Source organism: Phyllobates terribilis, unplaced genomic scaffold (genome assembly GCF_046119375.1).
Source record: "Phyllobates terribilis strain yellow unplaced genomic scaffold, ASM4611937v1 Scaffold_11__3_contigs__length_659146591, whole genome shotgun sequence".
Lineage (NCBI taxonomy): Eukaryota > Metazoa > Chordata > Amphibia > Anura > Dendrobatidae > Phyllobates > Phyllobates terribilis.
In genome coordinates this window covers 642,344,378-642,362,931 of record NW_027362771.1, presented here as the reverse complement: position 1 = coordinate 642,362,931, position 18,554 = coordinate 642,344,378, and the positions used below count along the sequence as shown (strand labels likewise).

Here is an 18,554-nt window from a genome sequence, read left to right as displayed (position 1 = left end):
ATTCTTGCACCGCGACACATTACACCATCACCACCATCATCCCTACACGCTGCCCTGAAGTTACACTCTACCTGTGGGGAGTTACATCACCTTGCCGCACATACCACCTGCTTCAGCGGACTGCCCCGCAGCGGCGGTTACCAATAACCGCAATCCACAGGTGGCGTAGTCGGACATTGATATTAGTACACATAGACTACTCTGGTTTGACCGCCCTGGGTCACGGACCGGGTCACCGCCACGGTGACTACAACCCCCAGCGTCTACGAGGCCCGGCTCCGGGTATCCCCACAGCCCAGGGGCGCGTCCCCTGCTACAAGGACAACTTACCATCATTACTTCCGTCACTGAAGCGGGAACGGAGAATTCTGGAGCACAAGCGCACGCTGATAGAGCCACTACTGACGGTGTTCCCACCTGATAGCGGGGGCTCAGTGTAAAGATGAGGAAGAGGAGGATGAAGTCACCAATGCAGCTGGGGCACCAGCACCACCTCAGAAGGGAGGGTTAGCATGGCCGAAATGTATTCCTCAGCATACCACAATATCCGACACCACCATCTGATACGGTCTGTATTAGCAGTTGGTAGTGTTACAGCAAGATGGTGGAAGGATACCTGTCCACACGTCTCCACGTACTGAATGATTGGTCTGCCCCATTTAACTCCTGGGTCTACAAATTGGCCTAAGCTTGCCCTTTATGCCTTGAAGGTTCTGGCCAGCCCTGTAGCAAGTGTACTGTCTGAACATGTGTTTAGCATGACAGTTGGTGTGATCACAGACAGGTGCATCCTGCACTAGGTGTCCGGTACGAACCCCGAACTTTATCGTTCGGGTTTGCTCACCCCTAGTCAGGATGACAAATGTACAGAAAAATTAAAAGTAGTTGAAAATTTTTAAAGGACATAGCAATGCTCAATCTTCTCTAGTCAGCCATGGCATTAACATTGTGTCAGCTCCCTCACGATCTGATCCACCAAGGCCTGGACTTCACATGACTTCTGACGGTGTCCTATGGTATCTGGCACTATTAGATCACAAGACGTGAGGTTGGGAAAGTCATAGGGACACGAGGAACTGGGTAGGTTCTGTGTAAGTGACTGTGGACTAATAATGTATAATAAAAAAAATCCATAGAGACCAAAGATGACAAAGAAGATGCATATAACTGAACTTCTAATTGCAGACTCAGATGTAATTATACAGAAGTCCTTTCATTTCATTAGATGGACCCGAGGGACCTCCATCATACTGATGTAGATAATGAGATGGGTTATATAAGGACTCAGAGGCACAGATGTCGGTATCACTCTGCTGTGTCAGGCGACGTCTAATGTGAGATGTGAGGATTCATCCAGGAAATTGCATTACTGAGAGCAGGTGACACTGTGACATCAGAAGTGTGAAGTTCGGTCATTATTTTATGTATCTTATTCCTGCCTACACTGTCATCACCACCTTTATCCTCATTCTTTCCACCAGGACCTTCATTGTTTTAACCATTATCATTCACAACATCATCACCATCTTCATCCTCATCATCACCACCACCCTGTTCATCACCATCATCAACCTCATCTTTACCACCATATTCATAAGCATCGCAAATTTCATCACCACCATCAACATTAACAATGCCACCTCCGTCATTGGGATCATTATCCTCATCATCATCACTATTTACTTTGTCACCACAACCATTGCAATCATCACCAGCTTCATCCTCACCACAACCACTGTCATCATCACCAATCTCACCACCTTCACCACAACCACTGTCATGAGCACAATCTTCATCCTCACTTCCACCACCATGTTCTTCCTCATCCTCACCACAACCATTGTCATCATCACCACACTGATCCTCACCACAACTGTTATCATCACCATCGTTATCTTCACTACCATCACCACTGTCATCATTCACGCCATTTCCACCATCACCATAACTATCGTCACTACCGGCCTCATTACTCGATGTCCTTTTGGTTTGTAGTAGTACCATAGTTTAGGTTTGTTCCACCACCCTGTACATAAAATATATTCTCCTAGATCAGTCTATGCTGCAGAAGAAATTACCATCTCATTTTTCTAACTCAGAAGCACAAATACTGTGTCGTTCATCTCCATGCACAAGTTACATGCAGATTACTATGATAGTAGATCAAGTGGTGCAGATAAAAGGTCCTCTCTGTCACTAGACCTAATGCGTTAGAGTTTGGGTAACCCTTTGATGTAGGTGGAGTTACCTTTAAAGACATTATATTGTTTCTTCCAGGACTGGAGTAATAATAGTCATAGACTACTGGTAATTAAAGCTCATGGGCCCCTTAACAATTACTAGATGTATGATAAATGGTTTGGATGACCCAAGAGTCTTTTTTAAAGCCCTAACCTTAAGCATCTTTTAGAATACTAGTAAAATGTCATGGTGACATGGTAAATCAGAAGTTTTCATTGGTCGGGGTCCAGGCTATAAGATTGTCGTAGCTCTTGATGATTTCTTCAACATTGGGTTAATCACTTGTTATATCTTTGAGCTGAAGCAACTAACTAGTCTCTCATCTTATGAGAAGGTCGTCTAGCTATATAGGGTACAGAGGTAGCGAAATCCCGACCCTGGTAACCAACTATGCACTAGATTTTGGAGGTCCAAATTACACTTCTGCCTATGACCAGCTCTAGTCTTCACTGTATCAGCAAAACCATTGAGGAGACAAGCGCCTTAGGACTTGAACATGTAGAGTGACCTTTCACATTGATTTAGGTCAACTCTATACTCTTGGTTATTAACGTCATTGATTTCACCCCAACAGAGTACGATTTGATATTAACCAAATGAACAAGACGCAAGTGACCATGTTTGAGTTTTCCGGACTGACTCATGATCCAGCTCTCGCCGTTTTCCTTTTCATTTTCTTCCTCCTGGTTTACTTTATAACTGTGGTGGGAAACGTTGGGTTGTTCACTATTGTCCATCAGTCATCCGCCCTCCATACTCCGATGTATTACTTCCTCAGTTTCCTCTCGTTGGTGGACCTCTTCTATTCCTCATCTGTAACTCCTAAGATAATTACAGACCTTGTCTCTGTAAGGAAGGTCATCACCTTCTATGGTTGTGCTCTTCAATATTTCTTCTTTTCTACATTTGCAGCCACAGAGGTTCTTCTCCTCTCCAATATGTCTTATGACCGCTATGTTGCCATCTGCCACCCTCTCCACTATGTGTCCATAATCACCAAGAAGAAATGCATGCTTTTCGGTCTTTTTGCTTTTTCCTTTGGCATGTTGCCATGCTCAGTGCAGACTTCTTGTATATTCAGTCTTCGATATTGTGGATCAAACCTTATTGACCACTTCTTCTGTGACATTCCTTCAGTGCTTAAGCTCTCCTGCTCTAAGACCTTCACTTGTGAAATAATCATGTTTTCCTTTATAGGATCGTATAGCATAGGCTCACTGGCCACCATACTAGTGTCATACATTTATATCCTAGTGGCCATTCTACAGATTAAATCTACCGGAGGTAGACAGAAAGCATTCAGCACATGCTCCTCACATGTCAGCTGCGTCTCTATCTTCTATGTTTCTGTGTTCCTAACTTATCTACGTCCTCCTTCCAAGAAATTTGAAAAAAAAGACAAGGTGGCTTCCGCATTTTACTCAGTCATCACACCCATGTTGAATCCTCTCATTTACAGTCTGAGGAACCAAGAGGTAAAAATGGTCCTTGTAACTTTCTGTGCCCAGACATGGCGCAGTCTTAGGGATGCAAAGATAAGTCTATAGGATCCCAGGAACTAAATTAAAAGTTCCAAGAAAGTCAGTGGAATTTATAAGGTATGTGGTTCTTTAGGTTCCAACACAAGAACTGGACCAAACATAACCCCTTTCATTATGCCTGTGTTGATGTGAAGTAAGATATGGGTTTTCCGAAAAAGTTGGTGGACATGCGGTCATCTTGCCGTTATAATGAAGCTGTTATCCATTCTCTACCTAAAGTTGGATTTTTCAAAAACTGAGCTTCTCGTGTCTCCGCCCTCTGCTAATATACCTCATCCAGATATTTCCATCTCAGAGTTACTACTATAACTTCTAGACATCATACCCAGTGTCTTGGGGTTATATTTGAAGAAGTCAAAAGTGCCACATAGACAGCTACCCTGTAAGCCAGTGTCCAGTCCTGTAACAAGCCTTGCAACAAGACTAAAAGATCAGTGTAGTCAAAAGGTTTGCCGGCTGAAATAGATACCCCTTAGTTGACTCTATTTTAATCAAAAAAAGTATTAAAGTCATCCCTCCACAACAAGGTGTACCCAATCAAGATCGGCCCTATTCTAGTGACTTCCCTTGCTATATGCCATGCCAGCCTCAAAATAGACAGGGGAAAAGAAGGACCTTTTTTGATCAAAATAGTGTCAGCTAAGTCCCCTATGTTTTTTCCATGTGTTATTATTATTTACTTACTTACTTATTGCAGGTATTTGCCTCGTTTTCTTTCTTTCCTAGGTTTTGTCTTTTAATGGCCACAATGTAAATGGGCACCTACACATTGCACTTATACCAACAGTTGTGCTGGCCTACTTTTTTATTTTCCCATACCACACACTGCAAGGCCTGTACCCTGTACCAGCCACTGAACTGTCTCTATTTTGCACCCATCATTGCACTGTACCTCTCCTGTACTGCCCACTGCACCATCTCTACTTTGCACCACTCGTTGTACTGCCTATATACTGCACCAGTCACTGCATTGCCTTGACTCTGGCTGCGCTTCCACTAATGAATACAATGTAAACTTTGAACACTCGCCTACAAAGCTCTCCACGGAGCACCACTTATAATCTCCTCCCTTCTCATCTCTGTCTACCATCCTACCCTTCCTCTCCATAGTGCTGCACCGCCCTACATTTCTTCCTCATCTGTCTACCACCTACTTGTCCACTCCACAGTTATGCTCCGCCCTACATCTCCTCCTCCTCTCTGTCTACCACCTACACATCCTCTCCATAGTGCTGCACCGCCCTACATCTCTTCCTCATTTGTCTACCACCTACCTGTCCACTCCAGAATTCTGCTCCGCCCTACATCTCCTCCTCCTCTCTGACTACCACCTATCCGTCCTCTCCACAGTATTGCACCACCCTACATATCCTCATCTCTGTCTGCCATCCTACTCATCCTCTCCACAGTGCTGCACCATCCTACATCTGCTCCTCATCTCTGTCAGCCACCCCACCCGTCCTCCCCACAGTTCTGCACCGCCCTACATCTCCTCATCTCTGTCTACCACCCTACCCGTCCTCTCCACAGTTCTGCACTGCCCTACATCTCCTCCTCATCTCTGTCTACCACCCTACCCATCCTCTCCACAGTTCTGCCCTGTCCTACCTTTCCTCCTCATCTATATCTACCACTCTACCCATCCTATCCACAGTGTGCCCCACCCTACATCTCCTCCTCTCTGTCTACCATCCTACTTGTCCTCTCCACAGTGCTGCACCGCCCTACATCTGCTCCTCATCTTTGTCAGCCACCCCACCTGTCCTCTCCACAGTGCTGCACCATCCTACATCTCCTCCTCCTCTCTGTCTACCACCCTACACATCCTCTCCACAGTCCTGCACCGCCCTACATCTCCTCCTCATCTCTGTCTTCTACCCTACCCATCTTCTCCAAAGTTCTGCCCTGCCCTACCTCTCCTCCTCATCTCTGTCTACCACTCTACCCATCCTCTCCACAGTGCACCCCACCCTACATCTCTTCCTCATCTCTGTATAACACCTTACCCATCGTCCTCACAGTGCTGCACCACACTACATTTCTTCTTCATCTGTCTACGATCCTACCTGTCCTCTCCTCAATGCTGAATCATCTTATATCTCCTCATCTGTCTAAAACCCTACCCATCCTCTCTACAGTGCTGCACTGCTCTACATCTCCTTCTCCTCTCTGTCTACCACCCTATCAATCTTCTCTAAAGTGCTGCACCACCGTACATCTCCTCCTCATCTCTGACAACCACCCTACCCATCCTCTCCACAGTTCTGCACTGCACTACATCTTCTCCTCATCTGTCTTGTACCCTACCCATTCTCTCCACAGTGCTGCACTGCCCTACATCTCCTCCTCATCACTGTCTACCACCCTACCTGTCCACTCCACAGTTCTGTTCCACCCTACATCTCCTCATCTCAGTCTACCACCTTACCTTTCCACTCCACAGTTCTGCTCCTCCCTACATCTCCTCTTCTCAGTCTCCCACCCTACCTGTTCTCTCCACAGTTCTGTTCCACCCTACATCTCATCATCACTGTCTACCACCCTACCAGCCCTCTCCACTGTGCTGCACTGCCCTACATCTCCTGCTCATCTCTGTCTACCTTCCTACTCGTCCTCTCAACAGTGCTGTCTTGTCCTACATCTCCTCCTCATCTCTGTCTAGCACCTTACCCATCCTCTCCACAGTTCTACCCCACCCTACATCTCCTCCTCATCTCTGTCTTCTACTCTACCCATCTTCTCCACAATTCTGCCCTGCCCTACTTCTCCTCCTCATCTCTGTCTACCACTCTACCCGTTCTCTCCACAGTGTCCCCCACCCTACATCTCCTCCTCATCTCTGTATAACACCATACCCATCCTCCTCACAATGCTGCACCGCCCTACATCTCCTCTTCATCTGTCTACCATCTTCCCCACAGCGCTACACCCTTATATCTCCTTCTCATCTGTCTAGAACCCTACCTGTCCTCTCTAAAGTACTGCACTGCTCTACATCTCCTTCTCATCTCTTTCTACCACCCTATCCATCTTCTCCACAGTGCTGCACCACCGTACATCTCCTTCTCATCTCTCTTTTCTACTTTACCTGTGCTTGTCCATTCTGCCAATGATCTAAGACTAACCTCCTTCATAATGAGATTCTCCTTCTTCCTTCTCCAAGACTTTTCTTTTTCTCGTGCTGCACCAGATCTCTGGAATGCACTACCTCAGACAATCAGGTTAATTTTGAACATCCCTATAAATTCATCAATTTAGGCAAGTGAAAATATTTAATAAGTGGACTACTTTTATCATCATTATTCCTCAGAGTCTGATCCTTTCCCTCATTAGTTCCCCCACCCTCCTCCCACCCCAAAACATTACAGTGATTGGCTGTCCACACAGTGTCATCAGGTTTATATCAGACCTGGTGCCGCCATGCTTGTCACAGTCACTCCGGATCAGAGAGTGTAGGGAGAGCTGCTGCTGTGTCAGGGAGAGATTTGCTTGTGTATTAGGTAGTGTAGGGAGAAAAACCGTACATTGCACATATCCATCTTAACAAACAGTCCTTCTGAGGACTAATCCATCTGCAGAGATATCAGGCAGGCAGTGTATATAGGCAGGCAGGCAGGGTATATAACAGACTGCAGTGCACATAGGACAAGAGGCTCCATTCCAGTTCTGCTTTCTGCTGCTGTTAGATATTTCTATACTAAGGCCCAGGTCTCAGGGGCCAGGAATACTTTTCTTTGGATCTTTATCCTCATTGTTTGCTTAAAAAGCAATCCTGAGAACACGTTTTTTCTGCGTCATTTGCTTGTTGGCACTGCAGAATACAGCCAGGTCCTTTCCATATTACAGCGCTAGAAATCCAGCTATTTAAAACTGTGTTTTCTCAGTCACACGAATCACATACACGTTTTCTGAAAATACTGCCATTTTTGGCCTCCATTCCAATTGTTTTTCACTGTGTCAGCAAAGTTTTTGACACCGGTTTGCTGTTCAAAGTACTTACCTACAGGCCCGGTATTTAAAACTCTGTTTTCTCCGTCACACGGATCACATATAAGTTCGCTCCAAACTCAGTCATTTGTAGTGAGCATGGAAGATACTGTCCTCCATTCAAAATTGGCAAGGCACGTGGCAAGGGACGGGGAACTGGACGTGATGGTGATAGTGCATGCAGAGGCCGAGGACAAGGCCGTGGGCAAGCCGAAATTGTGCCACAATAAACACCAACATCTTCTCGTCTGATTTTCCTGTCCCAATTTCTAGGGGACCGCAGAACACCACTATTGAACCCAGAGCAGTGTTAAAACAGTTGTTGGTTGGATAGCGGATAATGCTTCCAGTCACTTAGCCACCACCACCCTGTGTTCCACACGGTCAAGTCTCAGTAGCCGTGAGTCTGGAACGCATATTCCTCACCCTGATCCTTCTTCCTCCCACCATGCCGAGTGCCCGGAGACAACTGATCCCACACTTGGACACTCTGAAGAGCTGTTCACTTTTCCATTTAAAGATTCTGGCCTCTCGCCCAGTCCAATTGAAGCGGGGCAAGTGGTGATGCCCAAATATTTGAGCAGCCACGGTCACACGAAGGCGACGGTGTGAAAGTGTCACAAGAGGTGGACGAAGATGAGACACAATTGCCAGAAAGTCAGGAGGTGGACCAGGATGCGGAAGTGGAAGATGAGCTGGTGGATGATATAGTAACTGACCCAACCTGGCAGGAGGACATGCAGAGCGAGGACAGCAGCACACAGGGGGAGGGAGGCATAGCACCCCAACAGGCAGGAAGAAGCAGTGTGGTGGACGCAGACAGAAGGCAGGCAACCATTTCCAGTAACACCTACACGAAGGAAGTTGCCAGTACAACTGTTAGGACTTCCCGAGCCTGGTTACATAGTTTATAAGTTACATAGTTTATAAGGCCGAAAAAAGACAAGCGTCCATCCAGTTCACCTATTTTCTTGTGCACTGCAGCTATTCCGCAGCGTTGATCCAGGGGAAGGTAACAAAAAACCATGCGGTATAGGCCAATTTACATCATTGAGGAAAATTTCACTTCCCGACTCCAATCTGGCAGGCAGATTAAATCCCTGGATTAATTAACTATCACTAAGCATAAGATGTAATTTTATTGTTCTCCAGAAAGGCGTCCAGGCCTCTCTTGAACTCATTAAGTGAGTTGGACATCACCACTTCCAGAGTCTCACGGCTCTGACCGTAAAGAATCCCCTTCTATGCTGGTGCAGGAACCTCCTTTCCTCCAGACGCATAGTGTGCTCCCTCGTCTTTGTCACCATCCTTGGTATAAACAGGTCATGGGAGAGATCTCTGTACTGCCCCCTGATGTATTTATACATGTTTATGAGGTCTCCCCTAAGCCTTCTCTTTTCCAATGTAAATAGGCCTAATTTTGACAACCTCTCTGGGTATTCTAGTCCCTCCATTCCCTTTATTACCTTAGTCGCCCTCCTTTGTACCCCCTCTAGCTCCAATATGTCTTTCCTGAGCACCGGAGCCCAGAACTGTGCACAGTATTCTAAGTGCGGCCTTACCAGCGCTTTATACAGAGGAAGAACAATGTTCTCATCATATGCCCCTATTCCTCTTCTGATGCATGCCATGACTCTATTTGCCTTCGCAGCTGCTGCCTGACACTGGGCACTCCAATTTAATTTGCTATTAACCAAGACGCCCAGGTCCTTCTCCATGTCAGATTTCCCCAACGGTTTCCCATTTAATATGTATGGGTGACTGCTGTTTTTCTTTCCCATGTGCATGACCTTACATTTATCGGCATTGAACCCCATTTGCCATTTTTTGGCCCAACTCCCCAATTTATCTAAATCCTCCTGTAGCTGTGCCCTATCCTCATCTGTATTAACTACTTTACAAAGTTTAGTATCATCTGCAAATATTGCTATTTTACTATGCAACCCTTCCACTAGATCATTAATAAATATATTAAATAATATAGGGCCCAAGACAGACCCTTGAGGCCCCCCGCTAGTAACCCTGACACACCCTGAGCTTACTCCATTGATAACCACCCTCTGCTTTCTATCACTCAGCCAGCTATTTACCCACTTGCACACATTATCCCCCAGACCAAGCATTCTCATTTTATATACCAACCTTTTGTGTGGCACGGTATCAGACGCTTTGGAGAAGTCAAGGTCTACAACATCCACTGACTCTCCCCGGTCCAGCTGTGAGCTCACCTCCTCGTAGAAGGCCATCAGGAGCGATCCCTCATGAATCCATGTTGATATGGAGTTAGACAGTTATTATCATTAAGATATTCTACAATAGCATCTCTAAGAAATCCTTCAAACAGTTTACCCACAACAGACGTTAAGCTGACTGCTCTATAGTTCCCAGGGTCACTTTTAGACCCCTTTTTGAATATTGGTACCACATTTGCTTGGCGCCAGTCTAGTGGGACAGTCCCTGTCCATAAAGAGTGCTTGAATATAAGATACAGCGGCCTGTCTATCACATTACTTAATTATTTTAGTACCCGGGGGTGTATGCCATCTGGGCCTGGTGACTTGTCTATTTTGATATTATTTAGGCGTTTCTGAACCTCCTCCTGGGTTAGGTGGGTGATATTTAGTGGAGGGTTTACTTTATCACTCTGCATTTCCTCCGATAAATTGGTTTCTTTTGTGAAAACAGTGGAGAAGAAGCTATTGAGTAGGTTTGCTTTACCCTCATCGCCCTCTAGGATTTTACCCAGGTTATTTTTCAATGGGCCAACTCCATCAGTTTTAATCCTTTTACTGTTTATATAGTTAAAGAACAGTTTGGGATTCGTTTTACTTTCCTTGGCAATTAGTCTCTCTGTCTCCTCTTTTGCTATTCTTATTTGTTTCTTACAGATTTAGTTTTTTTCCCTATAAGATATTAGCGCTTCCTCGCTGCCTTCTTGTTTAAGTTTACTGAAAGCCCTTTTTTTGTTTTTCATTGCCCTCTTGACTTCCTTATTTAGCCACATTGGCTTCCTCCTATTCCTAGCCCTTTTATTCCCATAAGGTATGTACCTTCTACAGTGACTATGTAGGACTGTTTTGAAAATATCCCATTTTCTATCCGTGCTCCTATTACTGAAGATCCTATCCCAGTCTATACGGTGAAGGGCATCTCTTAGCTGAAGTTCAGTGTTTTTGTGACTCCCTTGCTGGGCACCCTACTGAAGCACATGTGGAATTGTATAATGTTGTGGTCACTATTTCCCAGGTGCCCCCCGACCTGCACCTCAGTTATTCTGTCTGGCCTGTTAGTTAATATTAAGTCTAAAAGGGCCGTCCCTCTAGTTGGTTCCTGCACAAGTTGTGACAAATAATTGTCTTTGATAATTGACAGAAACCTGTTTCCTTTCTGAGATCTACAGCTTTCGGTTTCCCAGTCTATATCGGGGTAGTTGAGGTCCCCCATAATAATCACCTCGTTATTTTTTGCTACTTCGTCTATTTGTCTCATTAATAGACTTTCCGTGGCTTCTGCTATATTTGGTGGTTTATAACAGACTCCTATGATAATTTTATTATTGTTTTTTGCCCCATGTATCTCCACCCATAAGGACTCGACCTCCTCATTTCCCTCCCATACATCCTCCCGTATTGTAGGCTTTAGACACGTCTTTACATATAGACAGACTCCACCCCCTTTCCGACTTCTTCGATCCCTTCTAAACAGACTGTAACCCTGTAAGTTAACTGCCCAGTCATAGCTTTCATCAAACCATCTCGGTTATTCCCGGTTATTGTTTTTTAAAGACTCTGCCGATAACCCCAGGGGTGGCAAAATAACCAGCCTGACCACCACCAGCATGATCAGGCACATGGCAGCAAAGCAACCGACTTTGTGGTCCACGTGTTTGTGGTTAGACGGTCCTTCCCAATAAGTGCACTGGGGAGGGCACGGGTAATGTTGTGGGACCCGTGCTTGTGGAAGGCGGAGACGATACCGGGAGAAACAGTGGCAGCTGGGGACCTAGTATGGACACCCGGCTGCCGCCGGCATGAGGTTATGGAAAGCTTCCGCCTCCACGAGCCTAAAAGGCCACATTTCAAGTGAAAGAGGCTTTAGAGGACTTCCTGGGAGAAATGACAGCTGGGTAGATATGGTTTCCCAAGTCCTTTCACCAAGCTAAAGAATATGGCTGAGGTGAACTACAACTCAGCAAAAAAAGCTGTGGACTGGCTCCATTCCGTCCCTGGCCACATTCTCCTGTCCACGTGTTTGTGGTTAGGCGGTAATTCCCAGTAAGTGCACTGCACATTTCAAGTGCAAACAGCTGTCAAAAATTTGGCAGTATAGTATTGCAGCCTGTGGGTTGGTGGGTGGCTGGCTGCATACTTGCGCTTGCATTCCAAGGAATGGGGTAGGGACAACTGAGTGCTGCACTGGGACAAGGACGTGGACGATGATTGTTGCAAGTCTGCAATGACAGGTGCATGGCGGGAGGCATCTTCGCATGCACCAAGGATCACTTGTGATGGGCACACTTTTAGGCAGTGACCTGGGAGTCAGAGATGCTTCCAGAGGTCTTCCCCATGCTGTTCCCATGTCTTTTCAGCACTGTATGCATGTGTCTGATGATGTGTCACACACCACATGGCCAGATAAGGTTGTAAAATGTTAAAATGACATTTCCTGGTGAATGCATTTGTCTTGGTTGAATGCAATGCAAAAGTGCAAAAACGTATCAAAAACGCTACGTGTTAACATAGCCCAAGGTGTGGAGGAGCATTTTTGTTTTTGGTTATTTATTTTGCCTTATATACAAGTCATTACCCTGGAAAGGATGTTCCTTAACATATTTCCCAGGAAAATTCATTTTGGTTTCGTTTTTGTATGTTTTATTGTGAGTCCGTAAAAGTGGCGTAATAGTGACCTGGGAGTCAGAGATGCTTCTAGGGGTCTTCCCCATGTTTTTCCCATGTCATTTTAGCACTGTTCCCATCGATTTGGGAAATTTTTAGGCCCTCTGCAGACCGCCGGGGGGAGCCGCCTGAAAAATGCTCGAGTTTCCCATAGACTTACATTGGGCTCGTTGCTCGGGTCGAGCACCCGAATATTCCAATGTGCTCGACCCGAGCATCAAGCACCCAAGCATTTTAGTGGTCGCTCATCACTAGCGATGAGCGAACGTGCTCGCCACTGCTCGGTACTCGCTGGAGCATCACGGTGCTCGACAAGCTCAGTGCTTGGCGAGTATTTCCGGGTGACTCGGCGGAAACTTGCGTCCCCTCCTTGCATGTTTGGCGCTCTTTAGAGAGCCAATGAACATGCAGGGATTGCCTATCATGCACTGTAATGCCATAGCCATGTTGGTTGTGGCATTACAGTGATTGGCTGGCCGCACAGCGTCATCAGGTGTATATAAGTCCGGGCGCCACCATGCTTGTCACAGTCTACTGCGTCAGGGAGAGATTTGCTTGTTTATAGTTAGTATAGGTATTCCACAACATATATATATATATATATATATATATATATATATAAAAATATATATATATATATATATATATATATATATATATATATATATATATATATATATATATATATATATATATATATATATGTATATCCGACTGAACTAACAGTCCTTCTGAAGTCTAATCCAGCTGCATATATTCAGTGGTGATATCAGGAGTTAGGCAAGGAGGAAGTGTATGTGGCAGACTGCAGTGCATATAGCAAGAGGGTCCATTGAACGTCCTGTCTGCTGCTGCTGTAATAAATACAGATATTTGTAGACATAGCCCCAGATATCAGTGGCCAGGGAAATTTTTTTTTTATCTTAATCCTGGTTATTTGCTTAAAAAGCAATCCAGAGTACACCATTTTTCTGCTAAATTTGCTTGCTCTCACTGCAGAATAGCACCAGATATGTTCCATATTTCAGCAATAAAAATCCAGAAATTTAATCTTAACGTGGAAAATATTGGCCTCCTTTTCCATTCTGTTGCAGTGTGTCAGTCAAGCTATTAACACTAGGTGTCTGTGAAGAATAATATTAGTAAATTACAGGCCTGCTATTTAAAACCATGGTTCTCTGTCAGACATATCACCTATAAGACTGTTCCAAAATCAGACATTACTTCCATTTTCATTTTGTTGCAGTGTGTCGGTCAAGCTATTCACACTAGGTCTCTGTGAAGAATTTGCAAATTACAGGCTTGCTATTTAAAATTGTGGTTCTCTGTCAGACATATCACATATAACTGCATTCCAAAATCAGCCATTTCTCGTGAATGTGGAAAATATTGTCCTCCATTAAAAATGGGCAAGGTGCGCCCTCCTGACGCTGAGTATTGCAGGCCCTGGGTCAATCACGGTGGCCTCCACATTCTACAGCTACAGCACCTCCTCCTCTTCAGCCTCCATCTCCGAAATGAACACATCAGTCACAAGCTGGAAGCACTGCAGCACTGCCTCGGCCAAGTGGCAGCAGGCTGTGCTGAAGCTAATATGCTTAGGTGACAAATTGCACAATGCTGAACAGTTGTGGACAGCTCTGAAAGAGCAGGCAGATCTGTGGCTGACAACGCTGACGCTACAACCAGGCATGGTCGTGTGTGACAATGGCCAGAACCTGGTGGCGACTCTGAGGCGAGGCGAGCTCACACATGTATCATGCCTAGCTCCTTGTGCTTAACCTCATGGTTCAGCGGTTTCTCAAATCCTAATCGGATCTGTCGGATCTACTTGTCAAAGTACGCCACCTGTGAGCCCATTTTAGAAATTCAGCTACAGCTTTCGCCGCCCGCGCAGTGCTTCCAGCTCACCGATTGATCTGCGATGTCCCCACGCGTTGGAACTCTTCATTGCTGATATTGGGAAGGATTGTGAGCAGAAGAGGGCAGTTGTTGACTACCAGCATCAACAAGGTCGTCGGTATTCAGGTCAAACGCCACAAATAAAAACTCAGTAGTGGACATGGACGTCAGACATTTGCACCATCCTCCAATACTTTGAGGTTTCCACCAAGATCATGAGCGGCGATGATGCCATAATTAGCATCACTACCCCGCTTCTCTGTCTTCTGAAATGCTCTCTGCTCACAATTAAAGAGGATGCATTGCAGGCAGAGCACAATGAGATGGAGCAAGGAACCATACAGGGTGATTACACACAGCCCAGCCTCATCTTATCCCAGTGTGGATTGTGTGACAATGAGGAAGTTGAGGAAGAGGAGGAGGACAAAGAACAGGAGCTAGTTTCCTGCTTTATAGACTGTACTACCTGCACAACTGTCATACCGTCTGTTCGGCGTGAATGGCCTGAAGACAGGGAGGAGGAGGAAGAGGAGGAGGAGGAGAGCATGGTCAGTCGTAATCTTGTTGAGGACACGGAAGTCTTACCTCTTTGCAGTCTGGCACACATGGCTGAGTTTATATTACGCTGCCTTTCCCGTGACCCTCGCGTTGTTCAAATTTTGGGTGAGTCATTACTAGTTGGTGACACTTCTAGACCCATGCTACAAGGAGAACTTTCTGTCTAATTCCCGCACAGGACAGGCCTAATAAAATGGGGCAGTACGAGAAGGCCCATGTTGCATAATTATTTTAAAAATTCCCATCTGAAAACGCTGGCGGCAGAGGTCACAGTTGATTGGACAACCAAGGAGTACAGGCAAGAGAGACACAAATGCAATCCAGCAGATGCAGGGGAAGACTGTCAAAGTTCAGGGGCAGACCTCCGTGATTCCTCGGTGCTTTATAATTATTGAGTATCCAAGCTGCACACGTGGCATGAACTGGCTCTCTACACCTTGGAGGTCCTGGCCTGCCCTGCCGCCAGCGTTTTATCAGAGCGGGTTTTTAGTGCCGCCGGTGGAATTATAACCGATAGGTGCATCCGCCTGTCAACTGAAAATGCTGACAGTCTGACTCTTATAAAAGTGAACAAGGGCTGAATTGGGCCAGACTTCTCAACACCACCGAATGATAGCAGCGTAACATAAACTCAAATACAGTGTCATTTTTTTGTGAGGTCTAACTCTAATCCCATACACCTCTGTCTTCACACCCAGACATGGGCATATGCTTCCTGATTTTGTCTATTTGCTCTTGTCCTCCTTCTTCTCCACATCCTCAACCTTCCCCACCATATCACCACCATATGTACCATATCAACATATCTACGTCTCTTGCAAGGGGCATTGGAGTACCTCCAAATTTTTGGCAGACGTTACATCACTGCATAGGCAAACAGTATGGGAGACACACTTCCTAATAATGGGAATATTGTTTTCAGGAGGCCCTACGACCTCTACGTCTCTTGCAAGGGGCAGCCTTTGCAGTCACTGCATATGCAATAAGAGTATAGGAGACCCACTTGTTAATAATGGGAACAACAAAGCATAGCCGACTGCTGGCCCTTTAAGAATAGTAAGGTTGTAAAAATAGTGTTTGTGACTTTCACAATCCCTCCTTCATAAATGAAACATGATGTGTCTGATGATGTGTCTCACACCACATGGCCAGATAAGGTCGTAAAATGTTAAAATTACATTTCCCGGTGAATGCATTGTTCTTGATTGAAAGCAACGCAAAAGTGCAAAAAACGCATCAAAAACGCTACGTGTTAACATAGCCCAAGATGTGGAGGAGTATTTTTGTTTTTGGTTATTTATTTTGCCTTATATACAAGTCATTACCCTGGAAAGGATGTTCCTTAACGTTTTTGTATGTTTTATTGTGAGTCCGTAAAAGTGGCGTAACACCTTTGACAACATTGTTGGCAGCAGTGATCTGGGAGTCAGAAATGCTTCCAGGGGGTCTTCCCCATGCTGTTCCCATGTCATTTGAGCACTGTTCCCATCGATTTGGGCAATTTTTAGGCCCTCTGCAGACCGCACAGGTGCCACAGAACCCAGAAGGCTGCATGGATGGACTTCTCCACAAGAGACCCTCACTACATACAAACACCTCCACCCTTCCACCTCAGACCACCAGAGGGAGCCTGGTTAGGGATATATATATGGAGGGTGGAGCCAGGCAGCTGAGTTAGTTCAGTAAGAAGAGAGTGTGCTGGCACTTAGACCAGTGAAGAGGCAGCACGCTGGTTGCTGTGCTTAGGCGAGCCAAGGCCTACAGCACGAGTTGAGTAGTGAGGGCCCTGAGTGTGGTCGAAGGCAGAGGAGAGAGGAGTAGAAGGGGGCAGAGGAGCGTACCAGGCTCACCCCGAACTATACACCGGACACCGGATCCGCGCCTACAGGGTCCCTTTATACCCAGTAGGGACCACCGGATACCTGGAGGACTACAAGTTCCAGGTTGACCAACGCTGACTACAGTATCAGGGTATCAGGGTTAGGAGTCACGGAGGCCCCAGCGTCCAGGGAGAGTGATGTCCAAGAGAAGGCCCTACCACCAGGTCAGCAGGTGCAAGAGAGAGAGACAGTAGCCAAGCCAGGCCTAGCTCCAGGCAGGTCAGAAGCTTAGCAAGTGAAAGCAATGGATCAGGAGATCCTATACCCGCTCACTGGGGAGAGTCCAGAAGTGCACCCTTCCTACCGATTGCCCTGGACCATACCTGCATCTACACCAGTAAAGGTACCAAAGCGAACCCCCGAGTGAGTGTCCGTCATTTCTCCCTGAACCGTCCTGGCCGTCTCTCACCTGTACCACCATCCATTTCCCTACACTGCCCTGGAGCTAGCTCTTCCTGTGGAGAGCCACACTATCCCTGCTGCCGTAACACCAGCTTCAGAGGACTGTTCCGCAGCGGCGGCTCCCTTTAGCCGCATTCCACAGGTGGCGTCACGAACTTTACAAATCCCCTGTAAATAATTCCCCTTTTTGTTGACCGCCCTGGGCCATGGACCGGGCCAGCCACCGTGATATCCCCCACCAGCATCCATAGACTGCCGAGTACCCCACGGATCTGGGGGCGCGTCACAACTTTCATGGTCGCTTAACTGGAATCGATTCGCTGAACTGGAGCGCCTGGAGTAAGACATTTTAGGCCTTTCTCATTCATGAAAAAACATCATGAAGGTTTTTGATCAGCATCATTACATGCATTGTAGCAATTATCAGAAATTTTAAATGATGGAAAAATGGATCGTTCTATTCTCACCCAAGTCGAGACTTTACCGAAAGTAGGGAAATGCTACGAGTCATTATACTATTTCTTAGTAGAAGATTCATTTTGTATGAAAATTTTGGATTCTTTTGAGTTTACACAATAAAATCTGTAAGAAAACATAATTTGGTGAAGAAGCACTATAGTATTTAGGGGTAGTAGTACAACCTGTCAGACATTCCCATAGGTTTCCAGCTGGGTTACTCTATCATTTGTGGTAAATCCAACAATAAATATCAGCTCGCTGTTTTGAGGTCATATTTGACACAGAACTTTCCATTATTCCCTACATCCAATCACTCACTAGCTTATGTTACCTGCCCCTTTAAAACATCTCCCAAATCTGATCTTTTCTCACGTTTTAAACTGCAAAAACTCTTACTGATGCTCTTATTCATTCACGTCTGGACTACTGCAACTCTCTACTGATCGGTCTCCCTCTTACCAAACTTTCTCCTCTCCATCCTCCATCCTCAATGCAGCAGGCAGTGTCATATTTCTGTCCAGCCACTACAGCAGTGCCTTCACCTTGTGCCAGTCATTGCACTGGTTACCCATCTACTACTGGGTCCAATATAAACTTATCACTCTGACCCTCAAAGTGATGCACAATGCTGCAAAGCCTTAAATATCCTTCCTCATCTCTGTCTACCACCTACCCATCCTCTCCACAAT

At 45.8% G+C, this 18,554-nt stretch overlaps 1 protein-coding gene across 1 annotated transcript; it reads left to right on the top strand.

Annotated features, from left to right (window-relative positions):
• Positions 1-2,831: 2,831 nt before the first annotated feature.
• LOC141167612 (olfactory receptor 5AR1-like) lies at positions 2,832-3,788 on the top strand. Its single transcript, XM_073654998.1, has one exon. It carries the CDS (start codon positions 2,838-2,840, stop codon positions 3,786-3,788), a length of 951 nt encoding a protein of 316 aa, XP_073511099.1. The 5' UTR covers positions 2,832-2,837.
• Positions 3,789-18,554: the final 14,766 nt, after the last annotated feature.